This window comes from Thalassophryne amazonica, chromosome 9, assembly GCF_902500255.1.
Source record: "Thalassophryne amazonica chromosome 9, fThaAma1.1, whole genome shotgun sequence".
Lineage (NCBI taxonomy): Eukaryota > Metazoa > Chordata > Actinopteri > Batrachoidiformes > Batrachoididae > Thalassophryne > Thalassophryne amazonica.
Genome location: NC_047111.1, coordinates 85,341,228 through 85,364,960, shown reverse-complemented (window position 1 = coordinate 85,364,960; position 23,733 = coordinate 85,341,228). Strand labels below are relative to the sequence as shown.

Below are 23,733 nucleotides of genomic sequence, written 5' to 3'. Positions count from 1 at the left end.
CACTCTGATTTTATGAATGGGTATATGTTTTTGTCTCAGTCCTGAGGGGAAATATTATTTATAGCCAGCATAAGAAATAACTTTATTTTGTTATATTCCCCCTTTTTCTCCTGTTTTATTTTTCCTTCCCTCCCATTACCTTCCACTGTTAATCACTAGACCCTCTCAACAGTGTTTCTAGCAGCACTGCATTCAGAATATGGTGTTTAGTCCAGATCATTCTTACTGTAAAGAAGCTGTTATGCAGTACGTGTTGTTCAGAATGACTAAGTTTTAAGCGATGGAAGGGAAACACACCCCATAAATGGAGGGCAGAAGGTAGCATCAACAGTACAAATGCACAAAAGTCATTCGGATTACAGAGTACCAGTGCACAGTCTTATATTTGGTTCACAGTACTGTCATTCAAGACTGTGTGAATGAACTGGATTATGTGCAGCTAAAGACGGACATAGAAGAATGTCTTTTCACTGGAGCAGTGACACATAATACTGCTTGAAAAATGCCATGTGTGAGGGAGGGTCTGTGGACAGATCCTGTCCCACTTGGCTGCACACTGAGTATGGGGGTCAACATTCTGGATGGGGGTCAACATTCTGGGCATGAACAGCTCAACTGTCAACCCTTCCTCCTTTCCCTTCACACTCAAGTGTTGTGTCGTCCGCTGTTCCCACTCCCCCCCAGGTCCAAGAAATTCATTGATTTTATAGAGGGTTGTCTTGTAAAGACGTATCCAAGCCGACCATCCACAGAGCAGCTACTCAAGCACTCCTTCATCAGAGACCAGCCTACCGAGCGCCAGGTCCGAATTCAACTGAAAGACCACATTGACCGTACACGCAAGAAAAGGGGAGAGAAAGGTAAATTAATGAGGTGTGAAGAGCAACATTGCAAGCAGATGAAACGCGTGCGCTACATTGTTTCATTGTCGACTTTGAAGAGCTAAGGTGTCTTTTCAGTATGCTAATGTTGTCTTCTGATGTTTTACCCTCTCCTTCTTCTAACTTTCCTGAAGAAGAGACAGAGTATGAGTACAGTGGCAGTGATGAGGAGGATGAAAATCGTGGAGATGACCGGGAATCAAGGTATTTGCAAGTTACCATTTCTATTTGCCATGCCATTATTCCCATGTCTGTGTACTTAACCAGTATTAACACTTTCTAAAATCCACTCTCTCTCATACTATCAATCTTGAACTAAAGCTCTATCCTTAACGTGCCTGGTGAGTCCACACTAAGACGAGACTTCCAGCGTCTGCAGCAGGAGAATAAGGAGCGCTCGGAGGCTCACAAGAGGCAGCAAGCCCAACTAGCTGCTCAACGCAGAGACCCCGAAGAGCACAAGAGGCAACTGCTGCATGACCGACAGAAACGCATTGAAGAACAAAAGGAACAGCGCCGCCTACTTGAAGAGGTAATACTCATCCGGCGAGTTTTTTTTAGGGTGCCCTCAGAAGGTATTTTTCCTGTGTTGCATCTGTCAACGTTACAGCTGCGTTCTGACACTAATGAATTGCTGTTTTGCATCTGATGTCGCGTTCACACCGGGCGCGACGTGAGCGACTGCAGCCACAGTTTGCCATGTAATCCCTACGTAAGGACGCATTTTGGCGCCAAACCGCGCAGCGCGACGCGATGGACGTGAGTGAAGCGATGCGAGTGAAGCGATTTTGCGCGTTTGTGGCGCGATATTGCATCGCGTTGCCCTCCTCCCCAAGTTCAAAAATCTGAACTTTTTCGTCTCGTCGCGCCGCGATGACCAATCAGGGACTGAATATGTAGTGACGTGGAGATGTCTGGAGTTTGACTGAAGATGTGAACATGTCCTGTATCTGGTAGCAGCCTGTGAGCAGGACTTATGTCTCTTTTGTCCTTTATTTCACAATCATGACAGTTTTTGGAGGGAACAGCAGCACCACAGCAGCGGGGAGCGGAGTTTCTTTTTATTTTTATTTTCCGTGCGCGCGCGAATCGTCCTGGAGATTATTTTACTTATTAACTACACACCTGTATAAAGCAAATGGTGACTGGTTCCTAAACACAATTATGACAGTTTTTCCTTTTTTTTTTGCTTGCGCGCGAATCATCCTGGAGGTTATTTTACTTATTAACTACACAGCTGTATAATAAAGCAAATGGTGACTGGTTTCTAAACACAATTATGACAGAGTTTTTTGGGGGAAGAGCCAGCTGCAGCAGCTGGCTGCAGCACTCTCTGTATTGGGAGCTTTCCACAGCTTCTCGCTCCATGTGATCAAGGTCCATCATGTTAACTTGACTGACAACCGGAGCCAGCAAGCGGAATGGAAGCTCCTCCTATTTGATGACGCACCGGGGCGAATTTTCGCAGCGAAAGTCCACTCAAGCAGAGCGACACACCGGAGGCGTGTCCGTTGCCTGGCGACCCACGCAAATTTGTAGCGTCTGATCGCGCCCGGTGTGAACGCAGCATAAGAGTTGTACCTGCAAAATAATTCTGCATGAACTTGGTGTTGGAGAAATTTATTTTTAGAATTTGTGGGATTTGGGGGGGATTGAGAAAAGTTCTATATATTGAACTCAACAGCAGACTTTATCCATCTATGTTAACTATTCTTTAAACTCTAACACGTTTGTGTCTAAATGACATGCATGTGCTGAATACAAACGTCTTGACATTTTAACAGTGATTCATCGTAAGTTAATTCGAAATTTTCAGAAGCACACAGATAAGTTGGTATCATACAATTAAATGATCCATCTAGCTGCAGAGAAGCCAGGCTTCACAAATGCTATAGCAGTTATTAACCTCAAGCCAAAAATAAATGGAGGCCCCTCAAGACATGGAAAATTGGCTGATTAAGTACTTTGTCAGGCTATGTATTATCATGATTAAATGTAAGAAATTTGTAGATGAGCCACCTTTTGAAATATGATTGAGCTGTCCTCTGTATATACAAACTTTTGTCTTAATTGCAACTGTTTTAAATGCCTTGTCAGGATAATTTAGTATCAACCTTGAAACCAAATATATTGGAAGGCTAATTTGGAGCACATTTCCTTTGAAGTGAAGAAGGGCCCACAGAATTCATTGAAGATTTTAGGCTACAATGCTCATAAAATGTATAAATCTTTTTTGGCTTTTATATAAGTTTGTATAAGAGATGAAAATTGAGATTTGAACAGCATTGCAGACAAATGAATGTTCTGTTGCGCTTTGCTGTTTTTCATGCTTTTATTTTCTCTAGCATTAAATAGTCTTCAGTAGGGGTGTAATGATGCATCGTGAATTGTGATCATCGCATTCTGGTACCATGAAAAGTCAGCTACTGCATGGAAAAAATAATGGATTCTTGCAGAAGAATCATAAATGAATTAAAAATACATACAAATGGGCAAGGATTACACTGGTCAAAACAGTTTTTCTTGCATGGAGTTTTTCAACATATTTTTTGTAATTTGGTGGTGCTGAATCCAAATCTGATGTTAGTTTTGGCATATTTACCATATTTCTCGTATCAAACATTGAAGCAAAAACGTATCATTTATCAATGTTATTGAATATATTATTGCCACAAATAGCAGTCGATCACACTTGTTTAATAATAGTTGGTCAGCTTTGTGTTCTCATCACAAGTGACACCAGTTAATTTCGCAATGGGTGGAGATCATTTTTCTAAAGCCTTTCTTGACAGTTTCTTTTTGTTTTTCTTTTGTTTTGTTTTTTTTACATTTTTTTTCACCACTGCTTAATTCAACCAGTTCAGTTCATTCAGCCTAACCAGTTCTAGAGATTGTGTATTGTTGTAAAATTTAAAAATGTGCATGAAATTATACTGGTGGTGTGCTGACAACGTGGCAACCGCTTTGTAAATGTTGAATTATGGGGGATTTGTAGGAGGCATACAGAATTTCACTGATACTGCTGGTAGTTTAATCAGCTTATCCTTTTATTATTTTGCTGCAGTGAGGCTGTAGTCCCGCTAACCTGCCTCTTTATCTGGAACACTGACAATAAAGTGGCTACAACAAATGTGTGTATAAGAGCTCAATGTTGTATGGTGCTATCGGAGGGAGGTTTTTTTTATTTTATTTAATTTTTTTGCACCATAAATAACAAGCTTTCGTAATGTATTACTTGACTTTCATTAAAAGAAGAATTCTGACTGTCATCTATCAAAAGTCATTAACTGTATTCAGACTATAAATCAAAGGTGCAACCTCAGAAGATGATTAGGCTGTAGAAGTGTGTATTTTTGCCCTATACTCCAGATCCCTTTAGTTTTTCAGCTCTGTAAAAAAGAATGTGTTTACGTCTATTCATATAAATTCACTTGTGCAAACATGGCCTCTGTGCTCATTCCTGTTTTTCCTGTCACCCTTCTCACCCAGCAACAGAGAAAAGAGCGAGAGATGGTGAGGCAGCAGGAAAAAGGTCCCCATCGAAGACTTGACAATATGAGACGAGAGGAAGATAGAAGGTTGGCTGAGAGAGAGCAGGTAACCAACCACAGGACATGTGGGGCTGCAATCAGCCAATCAGTGTGAGGTGTGGGTGTGTCCAACTGAATTCCTGAGTAAGTTGCTCTGGTGGTGAAATTCCATGAGTAGGTTGCCATAGCAGCAAGGGTCTAATTTAGTGTATTTATTCAGAGATGGCTTTTTCTGTGGGTGAGCACTCTGCGCTCTCATATGCTGCATTTTCAGTTTACTCTTGATATCATAAGACCGAGGTATCACCTAGTAGTACAGAAATCAGAACAAAGCTTATTGGTATTATAGTTTTAACATGTGCCCTGCTTGTATACTACCTTGTCATTTATTATGTCTCAAGTAGATTTTGTGTGTATATGGATACTAGAATGTCATTGCATTACTTATCAGCATCTATTCTGTCCCTTCTTGAGATTATTTGATTTTTCTCCCATTTTATTTCTGTCCCATCTTTCATTCCTGCCTCCATGATGTTTCCTCAGGAGTTTATCAGACATAAGCTCGAGGAAGAGCAGCGGCAGTTAGAAATCCTTCAGCAGCAGTTGCTTCAGGAGCAGGCTCTGCTTATGGTAACTCTTCTTCAATACTTATGATTGTTGTTGTTTGTAGAATGATCCCTGTCCATTTTTCTTATACAAGTCATCAATAAAATTAATCGATTGATCAGCACTGAGATTTTTCTTTGTTTTGCAAAAAGAAGCACTTTTGTGTTAGATATGTCATGATATAGAGAACACTTGTTGCAGAAGAGAGCGCTTGTGTTTCAGCCCCACAGTATGTTAATGCAGTAAAACTCGCATATAATGGATTCAGGTGGACCAGCGAATTTTGTCCGTTATCAAAATCCATGATATGTATAAAACAGACAAAATCCATTATATGTATAAAATGAACAAAACCTGCTATATGTATGTATATAGTGGATTAGTTGGTCAGGAGGCACCGAATGATCTAGAGGGAGTCCCCAGCACCAGTTAGGCATACGTATTTCATTGATTAAAGCTTGACTTTTCAATCAGAACCTGCCTCATTTAATGACCGGGTCAGAACTTCGTCTAAAAAAAATAATCGACTGCCTTAAATAAGCGTCGGGCATTATGTGCATTAAAAAGGATTACATTTGGTTGAGTCACACTTTCTTACTAAGTCAGCTGCGGATTGGTACCTTAAAATCCTAAAGCCTGATTTACGCTTCTCCAGCTCCGTAACTCCGTGGCCATGCAATGACATTTCCGAACCCTTGATGTAAAGTTGGTCATATTTGCGGACTTTCCTGCCAAACGTATTTGATCCATGATAAAAATGTAGTTGGTGTGCGCACTGCAAATTAAAATATGACTGGTGAAGAAGGATTGAAAACGTAACGTGACAAATCACAGCCTTTTGCAGTCTGCATCATTTAGGAGGTGCTGGGAGGGTTCGCAGCCAAGCAGAGGGCTGTGATCTAAAGTAGTTTGGATTGTCACACCCAGAGATATGTGTGATATGTAACACCATGTTACAGTGCAGGCAGTAAGCAGCGTTTTGTTAATAATTACCAGCCTTGCCTCGTTTAGGTCCTGTGTGAGCACGGTTTGAAAAAAATAAACGGCTGGTCTTTTAATCAGGGAAATACGATACTGCTGAACTTCATTTTGTACCTTTGATACTGGTCACATCCAGACTGCTCTGTCCGGTACATGTGAGGGGTTTTTAATGGAAATACATTACAATAGAGCAGGACGTTTTGTCCAATGTAAGCAAAAATCCATTATACAAAATCCGGTATATATGGTGTTTATTACATACAAAAGCATTGGGACTTTTACTTTTGTCCGATGAGTGCAAATATCCGGTCTATACGATTTTGGTTTTTTTTTAGTTTTACTGTACATCTTAACAAATATGAAGTGGACACCCCAAATCAGTATATCTTGGCTGAGTTCTAATTTGAGCACTAAAACCCTCTAAGGACCCGCCCACTGTGTTGGTTGTCTTGGTTTTAACCAAATGTTCTTCTACAAAACAGCTGGCATAGATTTAGTCATCCTTTCCAGGTGCCTGTTTTTGTCACTGTGTACTGAAAGGATATTCCTCGTAGATTACTGTGTACCTCACCTTGTCATACATACAGGGGTCAGCTTTCTGTGCAGACACCCGCTCTTGAATGGCTGTGCCCACAGTTTTGTTTTCCTCTGAAACCCAGAGTTTGTGACCACATGTGAAAATCGGAAGGGTGACTAGTGAACAGTTCTTTGCTCTAGTCAATCAGTGAGTTTGGAGTTGAGGTTAAAGCAATTGAGAAAAATAAATTAAGAAGGATTAACGTTTTCATCTTCATGATAAAATTGATTGCTATTCTATGAACTTTTAATCTGTCTTTTAATACAGGCAGACTATTCATTGCCGGCGAATAACATTTCTCTGCTTTTGTAAGGCAAGAAAAAAAAAATGCATATGAGTCATGTGAACTCATAATCTCTATCTTGCAGTTTATGAATGCAATGCCCTTCAAAAAGCTGGGAGGCCCACGTGGCCAAAGTTTAAAATTAAAAACCTATAAACTGCCTTTTAAAGTATTTATGTATGGAACAAAAATGTTGGCCTGCAGACATGATCAATATTCTTTTGATGTTGGCTAGCAATCGATTGCACTAAAAATAGAAGCACACTAACAGATCTTAAAGTCCCCATAACTTATTTTCACAGTGGAAATGGCATCAGTAATGTCGACCTAAATGAGAAAAGCTCTGCCTGTGGGGTTTTTGTCAACACTTTTTTTAATAGTTTTGAGGTTTGATTTATTTATTTATTTTTTTATAGACTTGCTGAAAACATTTTCAGTCAACTTCTACAAACACTGAAATGAACAATCTAATCAATAGGAAGCAAACATTGAATGTTTGTGTTGATGAAGATATGAATGTGGAGTCTAGATCACTTCATTTTTCATCTTTCAATCTAATTCCTTTAATACTTAAGACACATCCCATTACACTAATATCATTACCATTGCAACCTTTGAGGATTGCTCCACGCACTCTGAGAATGCTGCCTCATTTGCTAGTGTATTGATTTAGGTATGGCCAGTAAGAAAATATTGAAGGTTTGGTGGATCAAATCTAAGCACGCAGCTTCTTAACTGCAGTGTGTTTCTTTGCTCAGGAGTATAAACGTAAGCAACTTGAGGAGCAGCGTCAGTCAGAGCGGCTGCAGAGACAGCTGCAGCAGGAGCATGCCTACCTGGTGTCTCTGCAACAGCAGCAGCAAGAAAAGAAGCCTCAGCTCTACCACTATAACAAAAACCTGGAGGCTAACAACAAGCCTGCCTGGGCCCGTGAGGTAGCAGTGTCACCCATGTTCAAAGCACAAAACAAAGTTGCACATTGGCTGGCACGAATGCCTTGCTGATTTTTTTTTTTTTTTGGTTATGATTTTAGGTGGAGGAGCGCAGTAAGCTCAATAGACAAGGCTCACCGAAAATCTGCACCACTGTCTCTGATACTGCCATCCAGTCACGCTCAGACTCAATCAGCCAGTCAGGAGTCCAATCTGCTCAAACTCCCCCAATGCAGAGGCCTGTGGAACCTCAAGGAGGGCAGGGCAAGGTGGGATTTTACAATTGTGAATAATTCACGTGATTGCAATATTGAAATATATGGAGTGTTTTCCAAAAATGCAAGTTAGTCCTGCCTATGCCTTTCTTTCTTTATTTACCTGCTTTATCTGAATTCATCTATGCCACTTATGCCTGTTTTTCTGCTTTTTCCTCCTTTCCCTCGCCACCATTTAATAATTACTTTTTTCCTACATAATGACCTCCTGTAATACAAACACAATCTTGCATTTTTTTTCCACTTGGGCCTGCTTCTTGTGCTGCTCCTGGGCTGCTCAATCTTCTTGGTATTCTGCTGCTCTTGCCCTCTGCAGTTTCAGATGGCACACTTGGTTCCTCTGAAGCCTTATGCTGCCCCTGTCCCTCGCTCCCAGTCCCTTTGCGACCAGCCGACTAAGACGATGTCCGCCTTCCCCACCCAGGATCCCTCCCTTACCCCTGCACCCCGCCCTATCCACTCCAGAGAGCTGGTCCGTCAAAATTCAGACCCCACCTCTGAAACGCCTGCACCACAGGCACACCAAATCAGAGAGGATCGTGGCCCCTGGATTCGCCTGCCAGACGTAGAGCTGCCACCCAAGGTAGGATGCAGCCAACTATTTATTTTATTGTATTTATTAATTATTTGTTTTGTGTCTTATGCTTATAAATAATTTTCATTCCTTTTTGCAGGAAAAATGCTTGTCCTTTGTAATCTGCAACTAACTTTTTTTATTTGTTCAATTTTTTTTAAGCAGTGTGAGCTCACTTTACCTCACTTCATGGCCAACAAAGGCTTGTGTAGCCACAGTCAGTACAGCTACATGTGGTGGTGATAATATTCTGACTACATGATAGTCTGTAGGATGATGATGATGTCAGTTGTAATGGTGTGATGAGGTTTGACAACAAATAAAATGTTTCCTTTCAGCACTAAATGTATGGTGGTTTTGTGTCCTCAGATTCCTCAGAGAACAGCATCTATTGCTACAGCTCTCAACACCAACTTGACCTCTGGTATAAGACATCCAGTAAGAGCTAGGTACTCAAGCAACCAAACCAAATCTCCACTCCCCCCGCCCACCCACCATTAAAGCCCATTGAGTTGTGATATATTTGACTAAAAATTTTAAATTCATACACATTCTCAACAATTGCAGTAACCCAGATCTCAGCCGCAATGATCGTTGGGAGAGAGGAGACAGTATGAGCGTTGTGTCCAACCTGCCTCAGACTGGCTCTTTAGAGAGGCACCGCATCCTCAGTGAGTCCCAGTTATATTCACTGCTTTTTTTTTTATAGAAGTCTGCTTTTTGAGTCAAGCTGATTTGAAAATATGACTGCACTCATAAATGTATTTATTTACTAAATTATTTTCAGGTTCTTCCAAAATGGATTCACCAGTTCTCTCCCATGACAGCCGTCACAAGCCAGGGGAGTCTCGCACCTCTTCACGGCCTGGACGCCCAGCTGTAAGTGCCTGTTGTAATCAGATATTAAATTGAGTACTGACAGTAGCCTGGTAAGACAAATAAAGCAAATGTTAACTTTGGTATCTGCAACATATGCTGCTGCCCACTGTGCAACAATACAGTAAAAAGTTCTAAATAATGCTGTCTCTGATACATTTGCAGATGCACTGTGAATTGGCACATAGAGTACAGTTAACAGGATTTTCTCTTTACATACACTTTTCTGTGTAATTTTTTTGCCCTCCACATATTCATCGTATGTGCACTTTCCCCTCACCTCTGAATTTTCTCAAATTTCTGTCTGACTTTAAACACATACACAGAGTTACAAGAGGGCCATAGGAGAGGTTAGTATTGCTGTTTTCATGTGATGTGTAGTGTTTCATGTTCGCTGTTTGGTTGGGTTGCCTTTGCTGTTTGTGATCATGCATGCAATGCACTCTTATCACCGATCGTGAAAGTTTGTGTGAGGGAAATGATTCTCCATTTCTTCTTTATTTTTGTGCAGTTTTTCTGTTACTATTTAGGCACATTACTCTCATTGAAATGTCTTCCCCACAGCATGTAACCCACAATCAGTACATGCCTTGTCACCATGCATCCCAGTCATATTACAAAAACCTAGCTGTAGGCTCTTAACTGTACATGTTGGGCTGAAATGTCAGAAAATAAGTGTCTGAGCTCATCATGCTGGTCTTTTGTAAATATGCCCCTTACATTTTTATTTGTGTGATATTTAATTTTAAAAAGTTTCACTAAATGTATTTGAAAGTAAGGCTTATTTTTGGCCCTGTGTATATCCAGGACCACGGCCTGTTTGCTAAGGAACGTGCTGAGGAGCAGCCGAGGCCTCCAGTCAAGGCCAATGATTATTCCTCCTCTTCAGAAAGCAGCGAGAGTAGTGAGGAAAGTGAGACTGGTGAAGGAGCAGAGGAAGAAGAAAGCCCCACAGATTGGTAATTCTCGGAAAGCTTAAAGTTTTTTTTTTTTTTTTTTTTTTTCGCTCTTTCCATGAACTTCAAATTATTCTGTTTTGTACCTCCTTGACCTTGCTTCTTTTCTTGTTTCAGTCACAGAGATGCAGACACTGATTCAGTTAACACCATGGTGGTTCATGAAGATGAGGGAGAAGTGGGGGAGGGAGAGCAGGCTGGAGGATATGGGGATCAGACCATGCTGGTGCAGAGGGTGAGTCATGTCATTCATAATGAAACTTAACTTTATTTGGAACTTGAAGGGGGATGATTCAAAACATGCAAACAATATTTTGAAGTGGCCACATAAGGTTACTGTGGCCCAAGGTTGGGTTTTAGACCTAAAATCTGTTTTCAACAGGATGCTGCCAAAAACTGCCTAAAACCTATTGTAGCCAGTTTAGTGCTGCCAGACCCTGACAAAAACCTGTAAAGTCCTGATATTCTGGTATATAGTCACTGTGTGCCTCTTATTTGATGTGCCATCTATACTGACAATATGATAATTACAGATTGGTTTACAGGGTATTTATAATGTGGCAGAAATGTAGAAATGCGAAAAAGAGGTTAGTGGTGAAGTATTTAGGTTATGGGGAGGGAGGAAATTTGCACAGTATTGGTATTGTGCAAATTAACATTTGCTCCGCCAATGAAGTCTGTATTTCAGTGTGTTATGTAGGATGGTATCCTTTCTCGAGGTGTTCGGTATATTACAGCGTATAACAGTGTGCTTCAACGTGCTCTTAATTTACACTAAACTTACCCATAACATATTAGACGTACGCCAGCATTTTTAATACGGTGTGGATACACTGGCTAAATTGTCAAGGTGTGACAGGGGTATTAGCTCAGAAAGCTAATCTTCAAATACAGTCGAAAATGGTGTGTGGGTGGGTGTGTGAGAGAGACAGAGATTCCTACATCCCACCCCCTTTTTTGTTCTTGTGGTTTTTGGAAGACTTAATAGTTATTGAATGTTTAGTTGATTATGTAATATTGTAGTTTGGAAATTCTTTTTTGTGTGTGTGTGTGTGTGTGTGTGTGTGTATACAGATGTAAGCCATTCAGCTTTCAGTAATGACTTTTGCTGACAATAGACAGAACAAATATTAGAAAATGGAATCTGTTGCAGTCCCCCTCAGAGTTGTTGGCATCCTGAATTTTAAATAAAGAATTTAAAATATGTTTAGAAATAAATGCATGTGAACCAGTTTTTTTATATTCATAATATTCAATAATATCTTAAATGTATTGAACAACAACAAAAAATGTTTCCTAAAAATGAAAAATGGACATAAAATTTTGGCTGGCAGAAATGTAGGCCCCATTTGAATATTCAGTCAGTCATCACTTTCATAGGCAGTTGTATTTCTTAATGGCGGATCTAAATTTTGCACCTAGCAGTAACAACAGGATGGTACTCCTCTGGTAAATCTGTGTCGAGAAGACAGTTCTCCCACACTAAATGTCAAACCAGAAGAGTCATGGGGGAGGACACCCATGAGAGCTCTAATAGCTGTAGGGTTCTGTGGCTGTGATTGGAGAGACTGTACTGAGTGCAACGTTTGTCTGTTGTCACCAGTTACACAGCTCCATTATGGAGTGGCACAGAGAATGATTGTCATACAAGAAAATGGATAAAATCTTTGCTTGGGTCTCCCATGCCACTGGGAAACTGTAGCTGAAATTTTTCATCTTTTTCAGAAAATTCCTCTCTGTTTTACTCCACCATGAAGCTGTATAACTAATGCTGCAACAGGCAAAAGATACATGATGCAGTTTTCTACTCTCAGCCATGTACCGTAATTCCTTCAGAGTTGTTACATGTGTCTTGGTGGCATCCGTCACTAGTGTCCTCCTTACACATTCACTCAGGTTTTGAGAACTGTATACTCAAGCCATACAGGGCTTCCAGAAAGTGTTCACAGCACTGCACTTTTTCCACACTTTGTTACAGCCTTATTCCAAAATAGATGAAATTAATTTTTCCCCTCAAATTTCTGCACACAATACTTCATAATGACTATTTTTTCTGAGATTTTTGCAAATTTATTTAAAAAAAACAACCAAAAAAACAAAACTAAGGAATCATGTGTATATAAGTATTCACAGCCTTTGCAATGAAGCTCAAAATTGAGCTCAGGTGCATCCTGTTTGCAAAGATCACTCTTGAGATGTTTCCACATCTTAATTGGAGTCCACCTGCGGTAAATTCAGTTGATTGGACATGGTTTGGAAAGACACACGCCTGTCTACATAAAAGGTCCCACAGTTAACAGTGCATGTCAGAGCACAAACCAAGCATGAAGTCAAAGGAATTGACTGTAGACCTCTGAGACAGGATTGTCTCGAGGGCGCAAATCTGCGGAAGGGTAGAGAAACATTTGATTCTTTGTAGGTCCCAATGAGCACAGTGGCCTCCATCATCTGTAAATAGAAGACGTTTGGATCCACCAGGACTCTTCCTATAGCTGGCCACCTGTCTAAACTCAGTGATGGGGGAAAAGGGTCTAAGTCAGAGAGGTGACCAAGAACCCAATGATCACTCTGTCAGAGCTCCAGCATTCGTCTGTGGAGAGAGAGGAACCTTCCAGAATGACAACCATCTCTGCAGCAAACCACCAGTCAAGCCTGTATTGTAGAGTGACAGTAAGGAAGCCACTTGTTAGTAGAAGGCATAAGGCAGTCCACCTGGAGTTTGCCAAAAGACAACTCGGTGAGTGACCTTGAATGGCCCAGCCAGAGCCCAGACCTGAAAACGACTGAACACTTCTGTAGAGATCTGAAAATGGCTGTGCACTGACGTTCCCCATCCAAACTGATGGAGCTTGAGAAGTGCTGCAAAGAGGAATGGGCAAAACTGCCCAAAGATAGGTGCACTAACCTTGTGGCATCATATTCAAGAAGATTTGAGAGTGTAATTGCTGCCAAAGGTGCATCAATAAAGTATTGAGCAAAGGGTGTCAGTACTTATGTACATATAAGTTCTTAGTTTATCTATGTTATTGTAGTTCACACTCGTTTAACAGTGTTGTTAGTGTTATTGATTTATTGTGTTTTTGTAGTTCAATTGGTTTAGTCAGTTAAGTGTTATGTTGCTGTTACCATGAGTGACTTAAGTGTCATGTTGGCACCATGAGTGAAATGTATAATGCTTTTAATGTCTTCTGTCACTGTCTGTGATTGTCAAATTAAAAGCACCTGTGTACAGCAGAATGCAGAAAAGACAAACAGCTGTGTGTGCATGCAATTTTAATCACACACAAACTGGTGAGAGCTGACATTTGCTGTTTGGTTTGTATTTTGGATCAAGGATGAATGGTGGCTAAACTGATAGGACTAATATTTTTAGAGAAGGTACACATATTAGCTAACAACACTGAGCAATGAACACTGGTATTTACATTCTAGACTTGCATGCCAATCCAGCAGGGGGTAATAAATAATCTAGATATTAAAAGCCTGAATAATCTAGATATTAAAAGCCTGAGTGTGTGATTTTATTTATGTAAGTTCAATGTAAGTACATAATATAATTGTAAATATGTTAGAAAATACATGGATGACACAAGAAAGTGAAAACACTTATTTCCATTGTGGTCTATTTAAAATGTCAAATGACAAAATAGAAATAAACATAAAATAATAATACTGATAGTAATAATAATAAATGGTAAATGGACTGCATTTATATAACACTTTTCCATCTGCATCAGACGCTCAAAGCGCTTTACACACTGTCTCACATTCACCCCAATGTGAGGGTGCTGCCATACATTGTACTCACTACACACTGGGAGCAACTGGAGTATTAAGGACCTTGCCCGATGGCCCTTAGTGATTTTCCAGTTAGGCTGGGATTTCAACTGAGGATCCTCTGGTCTCGAGCCCAACGCTTAACCACTAGACTATCACCTCCCCTAAATAAAGGATTATTAACTGAGCAAGCGAGGTTAATAATTCATTATATGGCTGTACAGTAGTGTTCAGAATAATAGTAGTGCTATGTGACTAAAAAGATTAATCCAGGTTTTGAGTATATTTCTTATTGTTACATGGAAACAAGGTACCAGTAGATTCAATAGATTCTCACAAATCCAACAAGACCAAGCATTCATGATATTCACACTCTTAAGGCTATGAAATTGGGCTATTAGTAAAAAAAAAAAAAATGTAGAAAAGGGGTGTTCACAATAATAGTGTGGCATTCAGTCAGTGAGTTCGTCAATTTTGTGGAACAAACAGGTGTGAATCAGGTGTCCCCTATTTAAGGATAAAGCCAGCACCTGTTGAACATGCTTTTCTCTTTGAAAGCCTGAGGAAAATGGGACGTTCAAGACATTGTTCAGAAGAACAGCATAGTTTGATTAAAAAGTTGATTGGAGAGGGGAAAACGTATACGCAGGTGCAAAAAAGTATAGGCTATTTATCTACTATGATCTCCAATGCTTTAAAATGGACAAAAAAAAACAGACGCATGGAAGAAAATGGAAAACAACCATCAAAATGGATAGAAGAATAACCAGAATGGAAAAGCCTCACCCATTGATCAGCTCCAGGATGATCAAAGACGGTCTGGAGTTACCTGTAAGTGCTGTGACAGTTAGAAGATGCCTGTGTGAAGCTAATTTATTTGTAAGAATCCCCTGCAAAGTCCCTCTGTTAAATAAAAGACGTGCAGAAGAGGTTACAATTTGCCAAAGAACACATCAACTGGCCTAAAGAGAAATGGAGGAATATTTTGTGGACTAATGAGAGTAAAATTGTTCTTTTTGGGTCCAAGGGCCGCAGACAGTTTGTGAAACGACCCCCAAACTCTGAATTCAAGCCACAGTTCACAGTGCAGACAGTGAAGCATGGTGGTGCAAGCATCATGATATGGGCATGTTTCTCCTACTATGGTGTTGGGCCTATATATCGCATACCAGGTATCATGGATCAGTTTGGATATGTCAAAATACTTGAAGAGGTCATGTTGCCTTATGCTGAAGAGGACATGCCCTTGAAATGGGTGTTTCAACAAGCCAATGACCCCAAGCACACTAGTAAACGAGCAAAATCTTGGTTCCAAAACAACAAAATTAATGCCTCGCAGATTTGAAGAAATCATGAAAAACTGTGAATCACTAAACTAAATACTAGTTTAGTGATTCACAGGATTGCTAAAAAAGCAGTTTGAACATAATAGTTTTGAGTTTGTAGCGTCAACAGCAGATGCTACTATTATTGTGAACACCCCCTTTTCTACTTTTTTTTTTTTACTAATAGCCCAATTTCATAGCCTTAAGAGTGTGCATATCATGAATGCTTGGTCTTGTTGGATTTGTGAGAATCTACTGAATCTACTGGTACATTGTTTCCCATGTAACAATAAGAAATATACTCAAAACCTGGATTAATCTTTTTAGTCACATAGCACTACTATTATTCTGAACACTACTATATATATGTGTGTGTGTGTGTGTAAACACACAGACTTAAATACCGCTCAAATATGAAAGCTGCTGACGGCTTTGGGCTTGTAGTCAGACCTGTTGGTCCGGTCATTAGCTGGTAATGACCAGCTAATCCCCGATACTGCTTAGATATTTATGTAATATGTTCATGTCTGACTTGGTTTTTCTAATCGTGTTTTTAGTGTTCTGGTTTGTAAGGAATGTGATGCACGATCCAGACCAATTGTCATGGTAACGGTCTGATGTGGGAAAATATCAGACCGGAAATCAGCCACAGTGTGCGTAGCATCGTAGCCATATATGACAACAAGAACCTAAACAGTTTCTAAATACTAAGACAGTAAATTAACATTAAGAAATTACATAATTAAAAGGAAATAAAAGGTTTGAGTTGTTCAAAAAACTGCTGAGGTCTACGGTTGTAAAAACATCTATATTATAATCACCAAGTGGCCTCTGTGTGCGTGCGTGTGTATGGCTTCGATCACGGTGAAACCGGGGACAGCTGACATTATTTGTTTGGTATGCTTATGTATTTTGGGTCAGGGAAAATGGAAAGTTGATAAAACAAATACTTTTTGAGAAATTGGCAATTTTAGGTAGCTGGTAGACAATGGGCATTGTGCTGCAATGCACCATGGGAGTTTGGGGTTTTGAGGTTTTAAATGTTGTTGTGGTTCATGTTAGTTTAACGGTGTTAGTGTTATTGATTTATGTTTTTTGTAGTTCAGTTGGTTTAGCCAGTTTAAGTGTTATGTTGGTACCATGAGTGAAATGTGTAATGCTTTTAATGTCTTTTGTCACCATCTGTTTGTCAAATTAAAAGCACCTGCTAACAGCAGAATGCAGAAAAGACAAACAGCTTTGTGTGTGTGTGCAATTTTGATCATGCACAAATGGGAGAGCTTTTGTTGTTTGGTATGCTGATGTATTTTGGGTCAAGGATGAACGGCGCCAAAATGAATGTTGATAATAGTATTATTTTTAGAGAAGCTACATGTATTAGCTAACAACACTGAACAATAGACGATATTTACATTCTGGACTCGCATGCCAATCCAGCAGGGGGCAGTAAACCATCTATATATAAAAAGCATGAGTGCGTGATTTTATTTAGTAAGTTATAAATAGAGCTGGACCAGCACACTGGACCAGCTCTACACCCTCCATCGGATGCTCGAGGGTTCATGGGAGTTCGCCCAACCAGTCCACATGTGCTTTGTGGATCTGGAGAAGCCGTTTGACCGTGTCCCTCGAGGCACCCTGTGGGGTGTGCTCCGGGAGAACAGGGTCCAGGGTCCTTTACTAAGGGCTATCCGGTCCCTGTACAACCGCAGCAGGAGCTTGGTTCGCATTGCCGGTAGTGAGTCAAACCTGTTTCCAGTGCACATTGGCCTCCGCCAGGGGGGCTGCCCTTTGTCACTGGTTCTGTTCATTACCTTTATGGACAGAATTTCTAGGTGCAGCCAGGGTGTAGAGGGGGTCCGGTTTGGGAACCACAGAATCTCATCTCTGCTGTTTGCGGATGATGTAGTCCTGTTGGCTTCGTCAAACCAGGACCTTCAGCATGCACTGGGGCGGTTTGCAGTCGAGTGTGAAGCGTCAGGGATGAAGATCAGCACCTCCAAATCCGAGGCCATGGTTCTCGACTGGAAAAAGGTGCCTTGCCCTCTTCAGGTCAGTGGAGTGTCCTTGCCTCAGGTGGAGGAGTTTAAGTATCTCGGGGTCTTGTTCACGAGTGAGGGATGGATGGAGTGTGAGATCGATAGGCGGATCGGTGCAGGATCTGCAGTGATGCGGTCGCTGTATCGGACTGTCGTGGTGAAGAGAGAGCTGAGTAGGGGGGCAAAGCTCTCGATTTACCAATCGATCTACGTTCCGACCCTCACCTATAGTTATGAGATTTGGCTCATGACCGAAAGAACAAGATCGCGAGTACAAGCGGCTGAGATGAGTTTCCTCCGCAGGGTGGTTGGGTGCTCCCTTAGGAATAAGGTGAGGAGCTCTGTCACTCTTGAGGAGCTCGGAGTCGAGCCGCTGCTCCTCCACATCGAAAGGAGCCAGCTGAAGTGGCTCGGGCATCTTTTCCAGATGCCCCTGGACGCCTCGCTGGAGAGGTGTTCTAGGCACGTCCCATCGGGAGGAGGCTCCGGGGAAGACCCAGATCACGCTGGAGGGACTATGTCTCTCAGCTGGCTTGGGAACACCTCGGGGTTCCCACGGAGGAGCTGGTGGAGGTGTGTGTGGATCAGGAGGTCTGGGCGGCTTTGCTTGAGCTGCTGCCCCCCGCGACCGGACCTAGGATAAGCGGAAGAAAATGGATGGATGGAAGTTGTAAATATGTTAAAATACATGAATGACACAAGAAAATGAAAGCTCTTGTTTCCATTGTGGTCCATTTAAAAATCTTATGACAAAATAGAAGTAAACATAAAAAATAATACTGATACTATTAGTAGTAATAATAATAGTAGTGTGTACATGATAACAAAAACCTAAACAGTTTCTAAATACTAAGACAGTAAACTAACACAAAAAGTATGTTATCTAAAGGAAATGAAAATAGTTGAGTTCTTCAAAAAACTATTCAGTTCTAAAACATTCTAGTATCACACCCCATTCCAACTCATTATAAAATCTTTATTACCACCCTTGAAAAATGTCAGCTTACTATTTCATAAACACTTCCCAATCTAGAGCCAGTGGATCCCCACGGGCAGCAACAACAACAAAATAAATACACATTTTCATGTTGTCATTACGGGGTGTTGTGTATAGAATTTTGAGGGGGGAAAATGAATTTACTCAATTTTGGAATAAGGCTGTAACATAACAAAATGTGGAAAAGTGAAGCACTGTGAATACTTCCTAGATGCATTGTATTTACCATACGGTACCATACCATTTGTATTCCTTCATAACTGATGAAAATGAAGTCCAACCCATATTCACTGATTTGAAAAATGTTCATGTATCCATCGTCTGACTTGTCTGACGAATACTGTCTATAAAAGTGATGATTTGTGTTTAGATTTAGTTTGCCCAATTACATATGGGCTTTGAAAATGGGAGGGACTGTGTATGGGGGAAAATGCCTATAATTCTTAAATGGCGAATGCAGTATTTTTGCTTCAGCCCTTGAAATAATGGAATATGGAAAAAAATATGGAATCACTCAATTCTGAGGAATAAATTATGGAATCATGAAAAACAAAAGAACGCTCCAACACATCACTAGTATTTTGTTGCACCACCTCTGGCTTTTATAACAGCTTGCAGTCTCTGAGGCATGGACTTAATGAGTGACAAACAGTACTCTTCATCAATCTGTCTCCAACTTTCTCTGATTGCTGTTGCCAGATCAGCTTTGCAGGTTGGAGCCTTGTCATGGACCATTTTCTTCAACTTCCACCAAAGATTTTCAATTGGATTAAGATCCAGACTATTTGCAGGTCATGACATTGACCCTGTGTGTCTTTTTGCAAGGAATGTTTTCACAGTTTTTGCTCTATGGCAAGATGCAGTATCATCTTGAAAAATGATTTCATCATCCCCAAACATCCTTTCAATTGATGGGATAAGAAAAGTGTCCAAAATATCAACGTAAACTTGTGCATTTATTGATGATGTAATGACAGCCATCTCCCCAGTGCCTTTACCTGACATGCATCCCCATATCATCAATGACTGTGGAAATTTACGTTCTCTTCAGGCAGTCATCTTTATAAATCTCATTGGAATGGCACCAAACAAAAGTTCCAGCATCATCACCTTGCCCAATGCAGATTTGAGATTCATCACTGAATATGACTTTCATCCAGTCATCCACAGTCCACGATTGCTTTTCCTTAGCCCATTGTAACCTTGTTTTTTTTCTGTTTAGGTGTTAATGATGGCTTTCGTTTAGCTTTTCTGTATGTAAATCCCATTTCCTTTAGGCGGTTTCTTACAGTTCGGTCACAGACGTTGACTCCAGTTTCCTCCCATTCGTTCCTCATTTGTTTTGTTGTGCATTTTCAATTTTTGAGACATATTGCTTTAAGTTTTCTGTCTTGACGCTTTGATGTCTTCCTTGGTCTACCAATATGTTTGCCTTTAACAACCTTCCCATGTTGTTTGTATTTGGTCCAGAGTTTAGACACAGCTGACTGTGAACAACCAACATCTTTTGCAACATTGCGTGATGATTTACCCTCTTTTAAGAGTTTAATAATCCTCTCCTTTGTTTCAGTTGACATCGCTCATGTTGGAGCCATGATTCATGTTAGTCCACTTGGTGTAACAGCTCTCCAAGGTGTGATCACTCCTTTTTAGAGGCAGACTAACGAGCAGATCTGATTTGATGCAGGTGTTAGTTTTGGGGATTAAAATTTATCTATCAATCAATCAATTTTTTTTATATAGCGCCAAATCTCAACAAACAGTTGCCCCAAGGCGCTTTATATTGTAAGGCAAGGCCATACAATAATTATGTAAAACCCCAACGGTCAAAACGACCCCCTGTGAGCAAGCACTTGGCTACAGTGGGAAGGAAAAACTCCCTTTTAACAGGAAGAAACCTGAATTTACAGGGTGATTCCATAATTTATTCCTCAGAATTGAGTGAGTCCATATTTTTTTCCCGCTGCTTGGTCTAAAAAAAGTAACCGTTACTGACTGCCACAATTTTTTTTCTTGATTTTTTTTTTTTTATAGTGTTTCTTAAAGCCAGAAAGTTGCCATTTGAAATGACTTTAGTTCTATTTCATTCCTCCTGACTGCCAGAGGGCGGTGCTTTAGCACCTGGATAACTACATGTGTGCAGCACAGAGGTCGAGAATATATACCAACAAAGTCACGCCATTGAATGTGATCTGGGTGACGTCACTGGTTGTGTTTATATACCAGACTCACCCAGCGCTCGCTTCTTTTCTACATCCTCGCATTCTTAGAGGTTGAGAACGCATTTAGCTGCGATTGCCGCTCTCGCTTGTAGCCTCGCAACCCACCTTCGGTTGGAGCTACGTGCACTGCACACGTCCTCCAGAGGCTGCGAGACACGGCTTCAACATTTTTTGTATTCTTTGGCGCCTGTCGTGAGTACACCTTCCTAAACGCCGGGTGCGCGCCTTTGCCGCTGCCCTGCTGGGTATTTTCCTCTGTGCACATTAGCTGTGTTGTTTCGATGAAAGCTGGCTATTTGTTTAGTTGTGTCACTAACCCTGTTAACTACGTGGTAGTGTGTGTATCAGAACCAGTATAGTGTACTGCGTTGGGCTTGCCGTGAGTGTTTTCCACTCCTTGAAGTACTTCGTCTGCACTGCCACCATTTGCTAAGTTTAACAGCTCCACTAACAGCTAGTGTTGTCGTCGTTGCTCTAAGTGACTTAGCACTTGGGCTGTGAGTTTTTCGGCTGTGTGCATTGTGTTATTACTGTGGTTGTGAGTGCTTCACGCTCCGTGCCTCGTGCCAAGTCTGCGGCTGTGAGTGCTTCGCGCTCCGTGCCTCGTGTCGAGTCTGCGGCTGTGAGTGCTTCGCGCTCCGTGCCTCGTGTCGAGTCTGCGGCTGTGAGTGCTTCGCGCTCCGTGCCTCGTGTCGAGTCTGCGGCTGTGAGTGCTTCGCGCTCCGTGCCTCGTGTCGAGTCTGCGGCTGTGAGTGCTTCGCGCTCCGTGCCTCGTGTCGAGTCTGCGGCTGTGAGTGCTTTGCGCTCCGTGCCTCGTGTTACTATTTACACTGCGTGTGATTCAAGCTTTGTCTTTCCATTTGTAACCATCAGGGCTTCCGTTAGCCATCTGCACGCAGTCCACAATGTTGACAGGGCCTTTGTTGCATGGCTGTAGTACCTGTTTGGCTCCCTTGAGCCCAGATGATGGACATATGTTTTGCCCCTCGTGTCTTGGCATCGGACACCTGAGGGAAGCCCCGACTGGCGATGCCTGCCTTAATTGTGCCAGCATGCCACTGGCAGAGAGATCTGCTAGACTTGCGGCATTGGAAAGTGGAATATCTAGTGCGACTTTGGCCTCCAGCCCCAGGAAGGAACTAAAGCGCCGTAAACGCCCACATGCAGGAGCCCCTTCTGCTAAGAAGGTTACTCATGACCATGCTTTGGCTGAAAAGGTCGAAACGTTGACTTCTGAGTTTGCTCAGATTAAGTCCTTGCTTCTGAATCTACAGCCTGGGGATGCAGTGACAGTTCCTGTTGTCCCTAATGAGGCTGATCAGACCAATATAGTTACTCAGCAGGAGGAAGATGTCGTGTCTATTGCTGCAACTGATTCCTTGTACATGACAAGTGATATAAACTGTGTGGAGGATGAGGATGAGAGGGGTCTTTCTCCAAGCCATTCATTAGTGGGCTCTCATACCTCTGAGGCAGAGTCCATGCCGCAAACCGGACCTGAACTATCCTTTGTCAAGCAAGCTGTTCAGTTGGCTTTATCCAGGCTTGGGGTCAACAATCCCCCTGTGGAAACCACCGTTTCAAGTGCCTTTTTCAAAGTCACTCAGAAGCCTGAGTTCAACGTTCCAGTTTCTCAACCATATATCCAGGAGCTCCACCAATGTTGGGCGGACCCCAAATCATTGACCCATCTTTCACAGGACTGCAGAGCCCTTAGCTCTATGTGTGATTCGGCGCAGTATGGTCTGAACCGTATGCCCGCCGTTGACAGCATTATTGTGAACCTGGTTGTGGCTCCAGCTGATGCTGCTCAGCCGGATGCCCGCTGCCCACGTCCTCAGTGTAGGGTCACTGATGACCTCCTCACCAAAAGCTATGACATAGCTGCTCGCATTGGTCGCCTAGGCAACTCACTGTCCCATTTAGCCCTTGCCCTCTCAAAGTCTTTGAGGGAGGCAGAGGTTGATGATGCTACGCAAAGTCTTAGTGATGCCTCACTCCAAACCTTTGCTTATATGTCCAGAGAGCTTGGCAGACTGATGTCAACCCTTACCATCACTAGACGTCAGGTGTGGCTTGCGCAGTCCCCCCTGTCTGAATCCTGCAGAGGCACACTCCGTTCCCTGCCGGTTCTTCCAGGCCAAGTATTTGGACCTGCGGCCCAGCAAACTTTGGAGCGTGCTGTTGAGGCTAGTAAATCTCGGCAACAGTTTGTTGACCTACACCGGTCTTCCAGACCTCAGCCAGTCAGACGTGCTACAGCTTTTCACTCTACATCCAGGCTTCCGCCGACTCCCAGAGCTGCACATGCTTTTGCAGTTGAGGGCCAGCTCTCCCAGCAGCCTGCCTTTTGTGAGCCTACGGCCAGACCCCCGAGAACTAAACGGTTTCACAGAGCTTCCAGTGATCGCGCCCAGAGGTCATCAGGGATGCGAGGCAGAGGTGGTCGGGTCTGACTGCCAATGTTTGGCCCCCAGCTGTTTTTCACGAAATCAACTCAGCCACTGGGAGGCTCAAGTTCAAGACCCATGGGTCATTTCAACCTTGTTCGAAGGTTACAGAATTCAGTTCAGATGTCGTCCTCCAAAGTTCAATGGGGTGAGGATGACTGTTGTTTCCGACTCGGTGCAGTCTGCTGCCCTACAACGGGAGATTTTGGAACTCCTGGAGAAGGGGGCCATAGAGCCAGTTCACAGTTCAGACCAGCTCAGGGGGTTCTATCCAGTTTACTTCCTTGTTCCAAAGAAGGATGGCGGCTTTCGTCCTATCCTCGATCTCCGACGTCTGAATCGTTATATCAAAGTGCTGCAGTTTCACATGCTCCGCACAGTAGACGTCCTTCAAACTATCACACCAGGAGACTGGTTCACAAGTGTCGACTTAAGACGTCTATTTCCATGTG

At 42.0% G+C, this 23,733-nt stretch overlaps 1 protein-coding gene across 7 annotated transcripts in view; it reads left to right on the top strand.

Annotated features, from left to right (window-relative positions):
• Nucleotides 1–23,733, top strand: part of mink1 (misshapen-like kinase 1) — a 102,486-nt gene that overhangs the window by 45,439 nt on the left and 33,314 nt on the right. For 4 of the 7 annotated variants that reach the window (XM_034178626.1, XM_034178625.1, XM_034178627.1 and 1 more), the window contains exons 9-22: nucleotides 685–860; nucleotides 1,016–1,085; nucleotides 1,203–1,413; nucleotides 4,371–4,478; nucleotides 4,955–5,041; nucleotides 7,617–7,793; nucleotides 7,892–8,059; nucleotides 8,382–8,648; nucleotides 9,009–9,088; nucleotides 9,207–9,310; nucleotides 9,427–9,518; nucleotides 9,842–9,865; nucleotides 10,323–10,474; nucleotides 10,589–10,706. In XM_034178626.1, the coding sequence (XP_034034517.1) occupies nucleotides 685–860; nucleotides 1,016–1,085; nucleotides 1,203–1,413; nucleotides 4,371–4,478; nucleotides 4,955–5,041; nucleotides 7,617–7,793; nucleotides 7,892–8,059; nucleotides 8,382–8,648; nucleotides 9,009–9,088; nucleotides 9,207–9,310; nucleotides 9,427–9,518; nucleotides 9,842–9,865; nucleotides 10,323–10,474; nucleotides 10,589–10,706 (1,834 nt within the window). The remainder of the gene's footprint in view (nucleotides 1–684; nucleotides 861–1,015; nucleotides 1,086–1,202; nucleotides 1,414–4,370; nucleotides 4,479–4,954; nucleotides 5,042–7,616; nucleotides 7,794–7,891; nucleotides 8,060–8,381; nucleotides 8,649–9,008; nucleotides 9,089–9,206; nucleotides 9,311–9,426; nucleotides 9,519–9,841; nucleotides 9,866–10,322; nucleotides 10,475–10,588; nucleotides 10,707–23,733) is intronic. The other 3 variants (XM_034178628.1, XM_034178630.1, XM_034178629.1) reach the window with 3 other exon arrangements.